This window comes from Branchiostoma floridae, chromosome 15, assembly GCF_000003815.2.
Source record: "Branchiostoma floridae strain S238N-H82 chromosome 15, Bfl_VNyyK, whole genome shotgun sequence".
Classification (NCBI taxonomy): domain Eukaryota; kingdom Metazoa; phylum Chordata; class Leptocardii; order Amphioxiformes; family Branchiostomatidae; genus Branchiostoma; species Branchiostoma floridae.
The window spans coordinates 2,590,590-2,609,717 of record NC_049993.1 but is presented as its reverse complement, the minus strand read 5'-3'; the positions used below and the strand labels follow the sequence as shown (position 1 = coordinate 2,609,717).

At 40.1% G+C, this 19,128-nt stretch overlaps 1 protein-coding gene across 1 annotated transcript; it reads right to left on the bottom strand.

The window, feature by feature from the left end:
- Nucleotides 1–980: 980 nt before the first annotated feature.
- Nucleotides 981–18,738, bottom strand: LOC118432164 (cytochrome P450 4A4-like). Its single transcript, XM_035843694.1, has 12 exons — nucleotides 18,541–18,738; nucleotides 17,546–17,693; nucleotides 17,242–17,286; nucleotides 11,988–12,115; nucleotides 11,067–11,185; nucleotides 10,319–10,441; nucleotides 9,394–9,538; nucleotides 8,381–8,571; nucleotides 7,278–7,411; nucleotides 6,711–6,775; nucleotides 2,741–2,823; nucleotides 981–1,611 (listed from the first exon to the last, which is right to left on the bottom strand). The coding sequence occupies exons 1-12, from the start codon at nucleotides 18,736–18,738 to the stop codon at nucleotides 1,440–1,442; spliced, it is 1,551 nt and encodes a 516-aa protein (XP_035699587.1). The 3' UTR covers nucleotides 981–1,439.
- Between the last annotated feature and the right edge of the window lie 390 nt (nucleotides 18,739–19,128).

Here is a 19,128-nt window from a genome sequence, read left to right as displayed (position 1 = left end):
ATTTATATATTATGCTATGCAAAACAACGTGCAACGCACTTTCTCACTATATTATGTAATGAGTGAATGATACTAGACAAACACACTAGTATAGATAGCTTGCAGTTGTTACAAATTACTACTACACCTTAAGTATATTATACCTTACGCAATTGCTGTTAAATAAATTATGACTTTGACTATATAAATATTCCGACAAAAATGGCAGTATTGGAATGTTCATGAACACCAAGCTGGCTATCTTCACCACCGTGTATAATGGGTCACAACGGCTGCTGTTTTCATGCACACAAAATGTGTTAAATCAATTTATTTGTAAATTAGATTTTATCGTAATTAACCCGTAATACATGCATCATTTTTTATTCAATTAGACAACGATTGTGATGTATCTACACTCAACAAAAGAGTTGTTTTTAACGTTGTTTTAGAGACGAATTCTATAACTATAAGGCAAAAATTAGACCCTACAAGTGTAACGTAAAATTATGTTAGCGGTAGAGGACCGATTCAGACCGACAGTAGAGATTGTTGCCACTCTACCTTCCTATGATAAAAAGCATTATTACCTTCGCCAAGAAGATTATGTGTGTTTTGGATAGCATTTATGTTTGCATGTAGAAGACCAGCATGACTCAAGAACGGTCGAATAGATTGTATTAATAGTCAGTTTGTGGGTAGGTCTTGATGCGACCTGGAAGTGATTAGATTTTGGGTCTAGCGTCCTGTAACGGTACTGCAACGGGACTTTCGGGTTTTATATCAGTTAGGGACATGCTGCGGCAATGAATTTTTGGGTGGTAGACAGCTCTTGATGCCGAGAATAAGTTTGCCCCCCCCCCTAGCGGCTTGTTTTGGAACTGCAGAGCAGGTTTAGTTTCAGACTTTGAAATGGAAATGACTCAAGAAGCGGTTGACGGATTAGTATTTCATGATTTTTGGTAAGCTTATTCAGTCTAACTTATAACGGGCCCGAACAGACCCGGACTATCAGCCCGGAGGACTATCTTGTGAACAGGTACAGGTTCCGGTATTTATAACGGGTTGATCTTGAGGAACAGACCCGGACTATCAGCCCGCAGGACAATCTTGTGAACAGGTACAGGTTTCGGTATTTATAACGGGTTGATCTTCAGGAACAGGCCCGGACTATCAGCCCGCAGGACAATCTTGTGAACAGGTACAGGTTTCGGTATTTATAACGGGTTGATCTTCAGGAACAGACCCGGACTATCAACCCGCAGGACTATCTTGTGAACAGGTACAGGTTTCGGTATTTATAACGGGTTGATCTTCAGGAACAGACCCGGACTATCAACCCGCAGGACTATCTTGTGAACAGGTACAGGTTTCGGTATTTATAACGGGTTGATCTTCAGGAACAGACCCGGACTATCAACCCGCAGGACTATCTTGTGAACAGGTACAGGTTTCGGTATTTATAACGGGTTGATCTTCAGGAACAGACCCGGACTATCAGCCCGCAGGACAATCTTGTGAACAGGTACAGGTTCCTGCAGGCTGTCGTCAGGAGTCAGGCGGAACCGCTGCAGGATCAGCGCTACAGCTGTCTTCAACTCGTTCATGGCGAAGTGCTGTCCTATACAGTTCCTGTAGAAAGTAACAATTGGGAAATGTATCTGTTAATTACGTTTAGTTAGGAGAAGCTCAAAACTGACCTGCAAGCCAGGAAGACGTAAGGGTCTACCACCAGACACACGCAGGGTTTCCAACTCTAAATTTCTTTAAAGACACTCTTTGAATAACAGAAATTATCAAAGTGAACAGGACATAAACCATACACCAGCCTTCACACATTTCCCTGAACTATCGTATAGAGTGGAATTTGTTATCTATCACCAAGTACATGTACAGTAGGGGCATCTTCCTTGGATAGCTTTAAAGAACGCTTGCAGATAAATGTGCAAAAGTTAGGTGTGACGGCTCGTTCAGTGTAATATAACCAGCTGCTGCCGCGCCGCGTGCCTGCGAAGCTGGTGTGTTACGCAAAAGGGCGGTTTTACCGGCTATATAGATACAGATACAGACATGCTATTCTTTGCGTTCAAATGATGTAATCTGTTACAATATGTTACATAGACAGAGATTACATCATTAAAAGTGCTAATGAACCAACATATAATTATACTACCTAGTAAAACGCAAAGAATAGTGTAAAAGCTGGTATATGGACCATGTCCTGTTTGCTTTGATAATAACTGCCAATTAAAGAGTGTGTGAAAAGAACTTAGAGTTGGGAAACTGTGCGTGTTTCTGGTGAAAGACTGTTCCAAACATTATATATAAGAATCCTGGATCTCTCTTTGGAGAATTAATGTGATAAGGGGGTTGCTATCACATTAATTCTCCATATAAGAATCCTGGATCTCTCTTTGGAGAATTAATGTGATAAGAGGGTTGCTATCACATTAATTCTCCATATAAGAATTGTGGAATCTCTCTATGGAGAATTAATGTGATAAGAGGGTTGCCATCACATTAATTCTTCAGAAGAAGATTGAAAATCCTTTGGCGAAAAAATGAGACAAAGTTTTTTTTCTTATCGCTATCACATATTTTGTAATTATCACGCTGTTCATGAGAAATACTATTTTGAGCTAAAAGAATGAGATAAATAGCTTCAGCTTCTTATTCAGAGAAAATAAAAACTATGTGCTACTTCTGCAACGTTTCGTATTAACGAGGACAATAGAAAGATAAATAGACAAAATAAGTATACCGCTGTCCTGCCGAAAAGGGTAGGAATGCGTATGGATGGCGACTTGACGAATTCTTCGGTGAGAAACGAAGAGGGTCGTACTCCTAATAAAAGATAAAAAATTCCGCGCGAGCACATTAAAGCATAGCAACACACAAAAATAACATGCCCTTAACATAAGGAAGATCCATTCTCCTTTATATATACAGCTTTATGCGTGGTAGAACCTTACACCATTGTCGTCAACAACGGAGCTTTGCACATTAACAAATCAAATATTTTTCACAAGAAAGGTGAAAGTAATAAAATATTTCATTGTGTGTCATGTATAAGGCAAGTTGGCTGAATATCTAAAAATGGTCCGATGTTATGTCATTAAGAAAGGGATTTTGCTCCATTTTTTCTTCAATCGGATGAAAATGAATACCTAGGTTCGGTTAGGGACGTCCCTCTCATAGGACGTTAAATATAGGGCCTGAGCCGCTGTTGCAGTCTTCGAACGGGGCTGGTTTGTATTTTAGGGGGGGGGGGGGCGTTGGTTCGCGATTTTCAACGTTGGCTAGGTTCTAGAGTCCATTCCAAGACACCATGAGGGTTTTTAGGCGATATTTATAATTAGTCTGAATTATTTTGAATAAAAGAATATCTGAGCCACAATAATTAAATTATTTCAAAAAAATTGACTGAGAAAGTACTCATATATTTGAATTCCTTTGAATATTTTGGAAACATTTTGAAAGTTACTGTACAAAAATATCTTTATTTAGAATTATTGTGAAACCTCTGTGTGATTATTTCACATTTACAAATATTTACAAAAAATGGTAAACCTGGCAAAATGGTTAAATTAGTTTATTGCCCCCATAAAAGTAAGCCCTATTGTTGCATCTGTATATTTTTAGATTTCACTGCTGGGCACTGGTGGATCCTTTGTGGTGGGCCATTGTTACATGGCACCCTTTGCAAGAATGTGTGAATTGCTATCTTCCCAGCCCACTGAACCATTTACAAAAAATGCTAGAAAATGGTAAATAATGGTAGAATGCTGTTATCATTATTTAGAAACCATTGGAAGTATCCAAACCCACACGATGAATATTTCCAAAGTTTTACAGGACCAGGGAAATATTTATAAAGTTGAAACAGTGTTACAAATATTTCTGAAGTATCAAATGTCCTAGACATATAATTAAAAACTTTAAAATGAATTCTAAACAATGGCCACAAACATCCGCATGGTGTCTTGGAATGGACTCTATTGTGCCGGAAAGGGAGTTTGCCGAGGAAGGGAGTTTGCTGGGAAAGGGAGTTTGCTGTGGAAGGGAGTTTGCTGGGGAAGGGAGTTTGCTGGGGAAGGGAGTTTGCTGGAGAAGGGAGTTTGCTGGCGAAGGGAGTTTGCTGGGGAAGGGAGTTTGCTGTGGAAGGGAGTTTGCTGGGGAAGGGAGTTTGCTGGGGAAGGGAGTTTGCTGGGGAAGGGAGTTTGCTGGGGAAGGGAGTTTGCTGGGGAAGGGAGTTTGCTGGGGAAGGGAGTTTGCTGGGGAAGGGAGTTTGCTGGGGAAGGGAGTTTGCTGGGGAAGGGAGTTTGCTGGGGAAGGGAGTTTGCTGGGGAAGGGAGTTTGCTGGGGAAGGGAGTTTGCTGGGGAAGGGAGTTTGCTGGGGAAGGGAGTTTGCTGGGGAAGGGAGTTTGCTGGGGAAGGGAGTTTGCCGTTCGAAGACTGCAACGGAGGCTAGTTTAAGGAGGGCAACACCTCGAATATATTAAAAATACTCAAAACTCAAATAGATATATGTCTGGGAAGGCAACGCGTACTCTTTAGTTGAAACCTGGTGGTTTTCCCGAATATCACTTAATGGTTGTATGTCCCGAATATTCTGATATAAGCAATTCTCTATACAACAGGTTGTCGTTTTACCCACAAGGATTTATCTCAATGGACCAGAAGTGCAAATTCAAAAACATCATGACATGTGACAATCCCTACATGGCAGATATAGGAAAATATCAAAGAACATTAGAAATTCCTCCAATGATTGTAAAAGCCTCAATGATTGTAAGAAACTAATCCCATACTAAAACTCCTATATCTGACTCAATGACCGTAAGTCATTTCTTGAGACCCCCAGCGAAGTGGGTGTTGGCTCCCCTAGTAACACATAGCAACGACCTTTGACCCAAAGTTACCCCATTGTTGACTAATTGCCCCCTCCCCACCCAGTGTGAAAACATCCCAAGAGGGGTTCCACCAAGCCAGGTGAGGTGTTACCTGGAACCCCCGGGTTGTGAAGGGTTGTTTCAGACGGTACTGTCTGGGAATGACAACATGATGTGTATTGAGCATTAACTGTTTCATATGTAGTACATTATAAAGTCACTGCTAGATTTTTACTCTGACCGTCTGCAAATATCTTAGAATATGTAAGTTACATTATTTCATCTGCATTGGGCAGATTTTAAGTGTTACCACCTCTTTCGTAGGTTTCTTTCTGCCAGTAGTACAGTCTGGTTTCCACTAAGCCCAAATACAAGTAGCTACGTAACCACTTTCATATAACGTTACTCCCCACCCCCTACCCCCACACACGGCCCTACTATAGCTGAGTCTCCATTTGCTGCTGTTTATAGAAGTAAAAGGAATTATTTTTGAGGTCATATTAGCATCAATGCTCCAGGCTTGAGTATTGTTAAAATAGCTCTCCAGAGAAAGCACCCACTTGCATTTGATTGGTTTAGCTTTGGAATCTGTATAAACCCACTAATTAAAATAATGTTAGACACCAAAACACATACAAGAATGTAGCCATGAGGTTTCCTCCAAACAAAGACTGCGGATATTTTCTTGTTTGCAAGTTACTGAGTTGGTACTTTGTTAACAGTATCCTAAATTTGTCTTGTTAAATTTGCAGTTCTTTGTGTCTTGATCAATTTGCCAAAGCAACTTTATACTTTAGGTATTTGCAATAATTATGTATACTATGTTGTATTTAGAAACCCATCATTTGTTTAAAAGTAACTTAAGATACTCGAATGCTGTTTGTTTATTGTTTGTCAAACCAAACCAAGCCAAGCCAAGCTGTGTCTGGCACAGATACCTTGCCATGTAAAGGTGTGAACAATTCCCATTGTTCGCCTATGAGAGCCTGGTGCGCTACACAGATACCTTGCCATGTAAAGGTGTGAACAATTCCCATTGTTCGCCTATGAGAGCCTGGTGCGCTACTGTCAGGGGGTTGTGTAAACAAATTAATTGGCCATATTGTTCCTTTATCAAAACAAACGTGTCACATTTCATCCTTATAGTAGCCCAAACTTGAAATTTTGTCATCTTTTTTCTTTCGTAAAAGCGCTAGCTTATGCAATATTTTCATTTGTCACAAAAGACATGTATGGAAAGTACACATGTTGCACCTCAATGTTCAACCTGGCCCAGTATTGTTCCCTTTTCCAGTTACCTGTCAGGCTTGCATGAATATTGCAAATATGCCATTTTTCATAATATTTTGAACATATTAAAGAATATCTCGGTTAAGATTACACCAGTAAGTGTGGGACAGGCTGAATATTGTAGAATGCTCATTCCTGAATACATAGATACCATATTTGTGTCACAAATATGTTCCTGGGGCTAGCGCACGGAGCCTAAAAGTGATAAAATATAGCTGTGCTTATCATATTCATATTTTGATATCAATGAGCTTTAGGTGATATCTTTATGGTCTGACACCAACTTATGGGTATTGTCCTCCACTTCCTGTTGAAAATTCTGGAATATAGCAAGCCAAGAGCAATATATGGCACATCAAAGTTGGTGGGTCAGTTAATTAGGCAGGAGGGCCATGAAATGACTTACGGTCATTGAGGATTCAGATATTTAAGTCTTAAATTAAGTTTTAGAACTGTAGTTATGTAGATGCCATACTTTGTACCTCCCACAATTGTCGTGCTATAAAATTATTACTATTATATAATACAAAAAAAGACAAAGAAACAAACCTCGGGTCTTTCCCAAACGTTAGGATTGAGATGCATCAGCTGCAAACCGATAAAAACCGTCGTTCCTAAAAATATACGAGAAAACTTGATATTTAGCCATAGTTATCATTTATTGTTTCGCATAAGGTTCAGTGGTGCAGAATGTATTTGAATAATTGTAGGTTAAGATTAGTACATATATATATGGCTGCATTGTGACAAATTTGAAAAATATTTTTTCTACTTCAGTGCAATTAAATCGATGTGCAATAGAATTAGCAAAAGACGAAACGCATTTTATTTCTAATCATTTAACCACAATCAATAATTTACTCCTTGTTTAGCAAAGTCACAATGCCAATTTTCCCATATTCAAAAACAGAAACTATTCTTTTATCATTACAGAAATTATCAAATTCCAACACGTTAATCCCAACCTGCTGAGATGAAACCAATACCAGCTATAAAATTTCACATTAATGTTAATTGCTGCCTATTGTCAAATGCATTTCTAGTATTCTTTTATTAATAAGCCTTCCGTCACAAGCTCGCAAAGTAAACTTTCTCTATAAAATATCGTACATGTACCTTTCTGCACGGTTTTCCCATCGGGGAAGGTTAAGGGTTCCTCTAACTCCCGCAATATCTTCGGAACCGGCGGATAGATCCGGAGGCTTTCCTTTATACACATCGTGATGTACTTCATGGACGGTAGGTCTTCCCTGTGGTAATTTATTCGTGCGTTAATTACATTATTTTAACATAGGATAAGTTATCATGGTTAAGTCTTAGAGATATTTTGTTCGATTCGATGACCAGAAGGCGGTGGGTCAAACTAAAAAAAACTTGTTTCCCGCAAACTTAACCTACGGCTACATACTCAAATAAACCTGTGATGAACCGGGACGAAGGGGGGTACAAGCTTAGTCACTAGGGCTGGGTACCGGTACAGAAAATTCAGGTCCAGGTCCAGTTCAGGTCCAGAGGATTAGGTCCAGGTCCGGACCTGAACCTGGACCTGATTCAGTATGACTCATACCAATGGTGCATTTCACTACAAAGAAATCTGTTTGGTGGAGTATTAGACATAACACTGGCGTTTTAAAATACTACAACGCTAACTGCACCTGTACGATTGACTGTAAACATTGGTAGAAATTACTATAAACTCTACTCTACTTCACTCTTGTCATTTTCTTCCAACTGCAAGCGCCAAAACGTATGAATGCCTTATAAAATAATATGTTAATTTTCTAATCGGTCCAACATCCGGTCCACCTAATTTTTTCAGGTCCGGTTTTTCTGGACCGGTCCAATAAGAAAAACCGGTTTTGTACCGGTACGCTGTACCGATACCCAGCCCTATTAGTCACGTTTTGGATACTGTTCTCGCCGCAAAAGCGCCACCTATATCGGCTACATATAGCGGCGAGAAGCAGAACTCCAGTTAGAAGCTCTAAGGAAAATGTCTGACAGGCATCAAAACGTCAGCAGGTGAGATAAACTGGTTGTGTAAGAGAAAATTCGTATGTCCTACGATCTACCAACCAGATGAAATTATTTTCGGAAGCAACTAAACCAACTTGAGTTTACACACAAATGGGAACGGTGTCTGCAGCTAGCGACAGAACACTAAAAAACTGACATATGAATCAAGTACATGGTGACTTGATTTTCATAAGAATGCTTACCACGTCACATCCGTTCTCCCCTGCAGCACTTCCTGTGCCTCCTTCCTGCACTTCTCCTGATGTCCCGGATGACGAGCCAGACAGTACAGGGTCCAGGCCAGCCCGCTGGCTGTGGTGTCGTGTCCCTCAAACATGAAGGTGTCCACCTCGTCACGGATCTCAGTATTAGTCAGGCCGTTACCGTCTTCATCCTGAACATGATACAGGGGTGGATACATTTAAACTACAGTAGAGGGGTGAATACATTTAAACTACAGTACAGGGATGGATACATTTATACTACAGTACAGGGTCCGGCTGTGGTGTCGTGTCCCTCGAACATGAAGGTGTCCACCTCGTCACGGAACTCAGCATCAGTCAGACCGTTACCGTCTTCATCCTGAACATGATACAGGGGTGGATACATTTAAACTACAGTACAGGGTCCAGGCCAGCCCGCTGGCTGTGGTGTCGTGTCCCTCAAACATGAAGGTGTCCACCTCGTCACGAATCTCAGCATCAGTCAGCCCGTTACTTTCTTCATCCTGAACATGATACCAGAGTGAGGGTGGATATATTCAAACTGCGGTTTTAAACATGTTTTATTTTAGGCGTTACGAACAGTGCCAGACTTCTTTATACCACTGTCACATTTAGCGATCGGACGATGATTCTACGGCGATCACCCGAGCCTCGCTTATAATGATAACTTTATTGCACAACTGTACAATGTACAAAGTATGGCTTGTATGTTACAGGGACGGTTTTCAGGTGAAAAATGCGCGCAAGCATTTGTCGATATTAAATATGGCCGATCTTCCATCGATACGCCCGAAGATCGTGGATAATGTGACATATTACTAATACCCCTGTCTCATTATCCACGATTTTCGGACGTTGGTGGCAATAAAACAATGGTTATGGAAAAAGAAGTCTCTTTACTCAGTAATTAACCAACTTGAAGAAACTATTCATTTTCTTCAATTACATGATAATAGTGCATGGGTACTAACCAATAAATGCAAACCAAATACCTTTGCCATCAGTAAGATGTCGAGAAAGTCCAAATATTTCTGTCGCCGTGTTGTCTCAGTGGTGGACAGATTGTCAAGATCTTGTTTCCGTTGCTGAATGATCTTTTCCGAAAATTGATGAACTTCGTTGCATGCCTTCTTATACCTGTAGTATCATTGCCGTAAAACAAAAGTATCATTAAGTGGCATGCACAGTTATCAAAGCGGGTCGGGGCCAAGCAGCTGTCCTGAACGAAAAGTATGATATGATAGACACCAAACTACACAAGGGGTAAAGGGAATAGTCATGGCTATTATTTGAATGTATATTTTTTACGTATATTGTATTACATATCTATCTATCGTTTCCACAAACAGCCCGACCACGTCCCGGTTTGGAAATGTGACGTTAGCCTAAGTTTGTGACATATCACTATATGTCATCGAAATAATAGTCAGGATTATCTCTAAATTACGTCATGTTTGGGGTTGAGTACCTATTCTACAAAAAGTAGAACAATTTCTGAAATAGTGATATAAAGTATTAGCAATAAATTAGGTCATATCTAGATGGTCATGCCACATATAAACGAAGATGATTTTTTTGCTACTGATTATTATAGGGCATAACTATAATGGTGTCATTGTTGTTTGCTATTGGCTATAGCAAGCAACAATGACAATACTTAATACATTGATCCTTTTGGAATTAAAGGTGACGCCAGTTCACCTTTATCCGCAGGGTAACCTATATCCATTGTTTAAAAAAAACATGGCATTGAAGGATATCAAGTCTATGTATGGTGGTATATATATAACATCGCGATTTTCAAAATATGAAAACTTGAAACCAAAGTTTTGATCCCTAAATACTATGTTTTTTTTAACAACGGATATAGGTTACCCCACAGATAAAGGCGAACTTGCGTTAAGCACGGTACTATACCTTTTGCCGGCAGATGAGTTGTTGTACACGAAGTCACTCACAATAGCCATTATACTCAGGGCTCTTGCCATAAAAAGCTCGGAAATCTCATTAATTGCGGAGATGTAGCTGTTGAACTTCTTCCTGTAGATGAAAGAATATCTTGATGGTTGGTAAAAAAAGAGGAGATTGAAACACAGAAATAGACATATAATGAAGCCTTCAGTACAGAGACGGCGGGGGGTATAAAAGTCTTCTTAAGTTGGCACTTTTGTCAAATTGCTGACAAGCATGATTGTAAAAGGAAAACGCATAAGGAAGCCTTGAGTATACAGAAGGCTTGAGGGTAGACTTCCTGGCACTTTTGACAAGTTTCTGACATGCATTGTAAAAGAAATGCACACATATGAAATTCAGATATGAAATTCAATTCGGTTAAGCTAAGGGCACAGCCCGCCGTACGTACAAATACGTGCTGTCTACGTGCCAAAACGTGGGCAATCTTTTGGGATCCGTAAGTGGTAAGTACAGCCTCCGTACAAACTCGTAGGGAATCCGACGGATTTTGGAGCACGCAGACATGCCGTAGAACTTTACGTGCACCTTGCGCAACCGTGCGAGTGACGCACGTTGACGTACACCCTCCTTGCTCTTGCCAGTCGCTCCCCACGTTTACAGAAGTGCGTGGCGTGGACGTTGCCTCCAACAAAACGTACGGACCAGCCGTACGTACGGCGGGTTGTTCCCTTAGCTTCTAATCATATGTTACCTTTTCTGACAGCCAGTGTTCTGACTGAGAGCACATTTCAGCATGCTGTCCAGAGTCATCAGGCTGACGTGTTGGAACACATCTATAGAGGCACCAGCCCCGAACTCTTCCCAGTTTTCCTTTCAGACAGAAGGAAGAATAGGTAAGCCCACTCATCAATATAAGTTAAAGTTCTGTAGTACAACAAAAGCCAAAAAGGTCGTTTTTGCAAGATAAGGAAACCTTACAGTTAATTTACGCATCTTATGACATAGTCTTTGTGATACAATTGTTAAGGCCCCGTTTCCACTAGACGGCGATTGCGCTGCGCTCGTTTTCATGCCGAGTATGCTCTATTAAACGTACAAATGTGACTGAGAAGACAGCAAAACACAAAGTGTAAAAAGTTTCTTTTCAATACAATTCGTTCAGCGATGTGTCAAATTGTAGGTAGCAGAGAGAGCGCGGTGAGAGCGCCGTCCTAGTGGAAAGGGGGTATAAAAAAACAGTAAATGAAATTTAAGTACCATCGCTTTACATATATCTGTTTTACTGATTTTCAATGATTCTAACACCTGTCCCAAAAACGTGAAAAATACATTCCGTCTGTGGTGACCATCTCCGCCGCTTTCGCACGCATGATGCAACTACGCACGCATGGGCAAAGAACAAAAAAATCCCGTAGAAATCCGGGACGTTTTCCCCGATTAAACGTATACTACACTGACAGGCCAGCTCCTGTTACACTGCCAAAAAATAAGCAATGTTTACATTGCTTTGTTCATGAGTATGACCATCTTTGATTATATGGATGCGCTCATCAATTTTTTGTGTTTCTAAAAAGAAAAGGTTTTCGACCATTATTTTATGTAAACTGTACAATCCTGCAAATGATACCGTACATGGCAAAAAAAAGAAACGATGCAAATATCTTGTACCTACCAGCATGACATTTGTACTGTCCGAAAACAGCTTGACGTACGGTCTCAGCACCTCGAAGTGGAACCCCGGCGTGAGGAGTCGGCGGTTCCGGAACCACTTTGCACCGCTGGTGGTCAGAAGACCGTCCCCTGTTAAAGGAAAAGTCTTTAGTCTTTAGTCCGGAAAAAACGGACCTGGAAAAATTCGGTGAACCGGATGTTGGACCTATTGGAGATTTCGAAAAAAAAAACCCCAGATGATATCATATATCTCTATCGTTTTGGGGCTTACCGGTCGAAGAAAATAATAAATGCGAAGTAGAATAGTGTCAATATTCATTTCTACAAAGTTTCACAGCCAATCGTACAGACGCAGTTAGCCCTGTACGATTTTAAAACGCCATAAAAGAGTGGTTTTTTTTTGTAGCGAAATGGACCATTGTTTTGAGTATCGCCCATTCAAAGTTTTCAGATACCGAATCAGGTCCAGGTTCAAGCCTGGACCTGGACCTGACCCTGTGAACCTGAACCGTACATGGACCTGAATTTTCTGCACCGGTACCCACCCCTATTGTGTAGCGGTTGTGAGAAGTAAGGTCAAATTCGAAAATCAGTAGCCTGTCGTTTTCCTACGGTACTGCAGGGAGCTTTGTACGTAAGTACGCTTTGTTGTGAACAATATGAGATGTTTCGAATGGTATTTTAATCATATTTCGTCGGTGTGTAAAGCTTGTGGGAAAAAAGTGTCAATTTCGAAAATGGGTCTCCTATCGGCGAGTAAAGATACTGCAGCGAAGAGTTAAAGTTGGACGCTAAATTTTCTACTGGTGCAGTTTCATGGTATTCTAGCGGTGGATAGGTTTTGTTTATCTCGGAGCAGATCTTGCGTAGCATAATACAGTATTATAAGCTGGGGAAGGCGTTTAGCCGGCAAAGGAGTAAATTGGCTTCGCGTTAAGGTAGCAGAACACAGTTTTCGGCCTATGGGGATTTCTATAGTTAAGGGCCTCAAGGTGACTGGCTTCGACGCATTAAGAAATATAGTTGGGTGCACTTTTGGAATACCAAAATGGATATGTTTGAGTTGAAGGTTTAAGCCACAAAATATTAAAAAACAACAAAAAAATCCTGTCGGCGTATTGTATTCTCACGCCCTCTTTGAAATGCCCCTCTGCGGAGGTCACAGAACTGCAGCCGGCTCACACTAGAAAGGCAGTTGCGTAACGGGACGCATTTATACACGAAATAGAAAACTTTCACAATCCAAACCATGCAGTCTCAAAGTCGGCACCTTCTTTGACCACGCATCACAGGTTATATCTGGCTGCCTCTCAAATAAGGCTATTTACCGATCCTTCAACAGTTTTAAACGTACTATTTTATCTACTGCGTCATACACCTTAACTCCTCTGCCGGCTAAATTCCTTCCCCAGCTTATAATACCGTCTTATGCCACGCAAGGTCTGCTTGGAGATGAATGTTTTGAAGCAGGGTTACAAGGGTTGTAGGTTTGCCACCACCCCCAACCCCAACCCCTAGCGGCTTGTTTTGAACACTGCAGTGAGTCTTTTTTTTTCTAACTTGTTAGAAGAATGAGTCCAGAAGGGATTACTGAGTATTCATCGTTTTAGAAAAGTATGTGCTGTAGGTAGAGGTTAACATAATGCCTTATTTATCGATGCAAAGCAGTGCATCGTTACATAAAGTTAGTAGAATGTGCAATATTCACTTTAAGCTAGCATGAAAGCTCATCTGTGTTGATATAATTCCCTTCGTGAAACGAAGGGTTTGTGGTCAGTGTTGTTTTGATGTCAGGTGGTCGTTTGTCAGCTTGATAACTAGGGAACGCGTGGATGGATGGTTTTGATATTTGGTATGTGGGTAGAATTAGACATGACAAAGTAATGGCAGGAATTGCGTTACGGCAGGGGGCTCTAGCGGCGTGTTATGGTACTGCAGCGGAACTTCCGGTTTTGCTATTTTTTGTTTGGGACTTGTTTGGGTGATGATTTTTAAGTGGTAGGTAGCTGTGTAAAAGCATAGTAAGGTGTGTAAGTTTTGGTCACCTAGGGGTTTCGCAGGGGCGTTGAAAGTAATTCTTGTTTTAGGTTTTGAGAAGGAATAATGCTAGAAGGGGTTGATGGATGTTAATGACTGTAGGTATGCTGACAGCTTACGTAATGATGTACATAATTGTATGCTTGTTATGCAAATTAGGTGGTGATTTGCATAATACAATAGGTATGTGTAGAAACATTCGACACTCTGTGTCTGTGAACAACACATCTCCTTCACGCCAAGACAGACTGATCTGATATTTGGTATGTGGGTAGCTCTTGAGACGGAGGAGAAACGTACGAGGCGTTTTTTTTGTTTAGTGGCTTTTGACGGTTTTGCAGGGGATGTTTGTACTTGAAAAATAGTGTATAGTGTGCTAAGTGTGGCGATTACGCAATAGTGGTTTATATTTAGGAGTTACGTCATTCTGCGTGTGCTGCAGCTAGTTGCGCATGGGCTCCCCACAGGAAGTGACCCCAAAGGTCATAGTTGCGCAATAGAGGACAGCACGACTTATATATACCAGACGGTTACAAGACAATGGTACTATAGGGACAGTACATTATACATGACGGGGTGTAAATGTTTCCTATAAGATTTGATAATCTGTAGATTAAGGGCAATGAATAAGGGCAATGGTGATATTGTTTCCAGGGCCCTATATTATACGTTTTAAAAGGGTTGTACATTTAACAGTTACTACCGGTACAATACATTGTTGAACAAAGCAGGGTTTGTTTTTCACAGTAACTTTTAGTCATTGATGAGATTGTTTATAGGGATTGTACATTAGACATATAGGATGCACAATGTAGTGGACTTCATTGTGGAACAAAGAATGCTACATCATCATTGTTGCAAGCAACACGTCGGAAATAATGATCTGTAAAGGGGGCTGTACAAAGAAAAACTATAATTTATAATATCACTTTGTAGAAACGTCCATGCAATGTATCAAGTCGTCAATATTGACAATATTGATCCGTCAACCCTTCCCTTGTTATTACCATCTAAAGGGATTTTTCTATTGCGTACGTGCGGAAAACTTGCTGTCAATTCCGGGATTTTTTACCAATCGGACATACTAGTACACAACTCAGTTAGGCTAATATTTCTCTCTTTGTCAGCTAGAGTCCATTCCAAGTCATCGTGCGGATGTTTGTTGTCATTGTTTAGAATTGTTTAGATTTTAAAGTTTTGAATCTAGAATAGACATTTGATACTTCAGAAATATTTTCAACATTATTTCAATTTTATAAATATTTCCCCGGTCCTGTAAAACTTTGGAAATTTTCATGGTGTGGAATTATGTACTTCTAATGGTTTCTAAATAATGATAACAGCATTCTACCATTATTTACCATTTTCTACCATTTTTTGTAACATTTTGTAAATGGGTCATTGGGCTAGGAAGATAGCAATTCACACATCCTTGCAAAGTATGGTTGGGTGTCAATGCAGCAATGACCCACCACAAAGGATCCACCAGTGCCCAGCAGAGAAATCTAAAAATATACAGAGGCAACAATATGGCTTACTTTTATGGGGGCAATTAACTAATTTTACCATTTGGCAAAGTTTAAATGTGAAAGAATCACACAGAGGTTTCACAATTATTCTAAAAAATATTTTGCACAGTTACTTTCAAAATGTTTATAAACTATTCAAATGAATTCAAATAGATGAATATTTTCTTGGTCAATTTTTTAAAAAATCAATTATTGTGGCTTAGATATTCTTTTATTCAACATAATTCAGACTTAATTATGTTCAAATACAAATATCACCTAATATAAAGTCCTCATGGTGACTTGGGATTGACTAATGTGTCTTATCTTTGAGTATCTGCTATTTTGAAATGAAGTAGGCGTATAATTTGGGTACCTACTGGCTGGCAAAATACACCTAGTTATTATTATTAAAATAAACTGTCCTCATTATTTATGCAAATTAGCCCCTGATTTGCATGATAAAAATTGATTATGTAAGGCATCTCCAAAGCTATCTCACTCGCTCGCTCACGGCCCATGACAAAAGCTATCTGCATTCCAAATATTATGACAATCTGTCAACGCAAACTATTCCACTTCAAAGGGATGATACAGCTACATAGGCGCGAAAAAAGTTCCGAGAATTTTTGCCAATCGAACGTATCATTTTCTGTAAGGCTAGCCCCTGAGATGTCTATAAAAAACACCCTCCAACCACCACACCTTAGCCCATTTCACGAAGGTTGAGTTCTACGAACGCTTGTTCATATTGAAGTGTTTCCACTGTCAAACAACACAAAATTTGCTCACCTCGAATTTCAATTAAGCTATTGACTGCCTCTATTTAGACACGGTAGCTGTCTTGAGATTGTTTTCGTTGGTACATGGTAAGTAGGTAAGGAAAACAAACAAATGCCATGTAGCGGGCGTGCTGTTTATTTTTCAAAGAAATAAAGAAGGGTTCGTGATTTTTGACGAAGCATTATCATCAGAGGGTGCACAGGAAATTATCACAACAGTGTACATAATCGTATTGTTACCTTTGCCAAAAAGGTTATGTTTTCGGTGTCATGCTTGGGTTTGTGGGTTCGTACAAGACAAGCATGACTTTAGAACCCCTGGATAGATTATGTTAATATTTGGTTTGTGGGTAGGTGATTAGATTTTAGGCCTCCTATCGCCTTGTTATGGCACTGCAGTCGAACGTATGGGATTGACATCTTGAGTTTGATTTTTGGCCGGTAGATAGCTCTTGAAGCAAAAAATGACTGATGTAGGTTTAGATTCCCTGGTGCCCCTAGCGATGGAACCAATGGGACCGTTTTAGTGTCAAACTTAAAGTGAAAGGGAATAACTTAACAAGGGGTCGGCGGATCGCCATGATATTTGGTATGTAGGAAGCATGACTCATGTTTCACATAGTCAAATATAGATTGTGAACATCGGAATTCTATTCGCATACATAAGGAGGAAAATTGTAAGATTTTTCCAACATCTCATATTTGTAACAGACAATTAGAAGAACTCTAATAGATAAACATTATGCAATTGAAGACCTAATTTGCATAATTAACTATTGAAATTATTTGGCAAAGGTAGGGGGTCATTAAACTATGGTTTCGTTAATGTTTTGGTACCAGCATAATATTCTGAATTTAGTTGATTAAGAAAAATACACCCAATGATATAATCCAACATTGTGTACACAAGACATAGAAAATAACTAACCGAGCCAGGGTCGCAGTAGGCCGTAGAGTCTTTCATCTTTCTTGTCTGTAAAATAGAAAAAAGGGTATTATGATTAACTTGTCTCAATTTTTAGCACAAATTACTGGAGAAATTTGCACCGACGAATGGTAAAAACTACTTGAATAATTTTTTTTTTCTTTCATAGACAATGTAGAAGTTTTATAAAATGCAGGCAACCAAGAAAGAAAAGAAAACCTTTAGGATAAAAACGTTTCCAGACAAAACAGACCTCCGAATTTAGCAAAATCTATAGATATCAAATGACAAAATCTAAATAACCGACCTGGCCGCTGTAGTACCGTCTTGATGTAGTCCGGGTGATTAACTGACAGTATACAATCCAGCGGACCATGCTTGAAGATGTGGGCGTGCGGGTATAGAATTGCCCATTCTTTTTCAAACCTGAAGAATTCCCGTTCGCCGTTGGCGAGCTGAAATGTTCGAAGATTACAATAAATTGAACAACTCATATGGAATTCATTTTTTTGAAAATTTAAAAACGCATCAATACCCATTGCACACATGCGTTCTGATCTCTGTGATAGGGCTTATAATCCCTTTCGCATATTCGAGTACACATGCGCGGGTGACAGAAATTCTGCCATTTTGTAGTCGCCATTATTATTACAGTCTGGAACTTGTTGCGCATATCGAAAAAAAATGGTCGAGACGGGACTGTTTACGTCTCATGGGCCTTCACCTTTCACATATTACCCAGAATTCCAGTCTCACGCGCATGCATGGGTGATTGTGCGAAAGGGCTTATATTTAACACTAGTAAACTTTATCGTCTGAACACCTGCTGAGAGTTTTAATGTAACGTTATATTTACTAGTAGCCTAAAATGTCATAATTGTAGCTCTCTCCTTACCATAATTTTCTTATCCTACCTTACTTCCACACCTTGTTTCTAAAGTCTAAACAATAGCATCGGGCGTCGGGCGTGGCGTAACTGGTAGAGCGTTCGGCTCGGAACCTAGAGGTTCTGAGTTCGATCCCCACCGTGCCCCACCCCGACGTTGTGCCCTTGGGAAAGGCACTTTACACGACCTTCCTCACTTCACCCAGGTGTAAAAAATGGGTACCTGACTTCAGTCGGGGAGGTAAAGGACTATCTTTACCTTCTGTCTGTACTGTGTATGTTGCAATGTTAATATAAGTTACAAAAACTTGAGTGCAGTGCCACATTGTCCCCGTCTGTCCAAAAGCAAAATAGAAAAAAAAAAACAATAGCATAAACTTTGACAAATAGATCTCAATAGAAAAAATCTGACTTACAAAGACCAGGTGTCCCAGGAGCCAGTGTGCCCCTGGCGGCACAGGGAAGTCCTTCTTCAGTGCCCTCAACACTCTGAGTTTCCGCTGAACAATAAACGCAATCTTCAGTAGTAGTGCCACAAATACAGCCAACAGACACAACCCAGCGGCTGTGACTATGTTTGAATGTACAGTCTGGCGCAAGTTGCCCGTTGACATCGCTGTTGGGCACTAGAAACGTGAAGAGTGAGAAAGAACCTGCTAGAAATGATCTGAATTTGTTCAATTCCCTGAGTTAAACAAGCTGGCATGTAGCACACTTACACCCTCTACACAAACTGACCTAGTTGGCCAATACAACAGCGATGGAACATGAGAGCGTGTAAACGTTACAGGTTACGTATAGCCTAATATTCGGCCGTGTTAATTATGTTAGTGGAAAATATTCACGCCCATCAGGCTTTCTCCCTTAAAAAGGGTCTTTGTAAATTGAAAAAAAGGCAGTGGCAAAGAAGAGCTACGATATGTGTCGCTAAATTTAGAAAGACAATTATACGGAAAACGTTCACTGGGATGTCAGTTCGCTGCAAATTTTTCCAATTCAAAAGT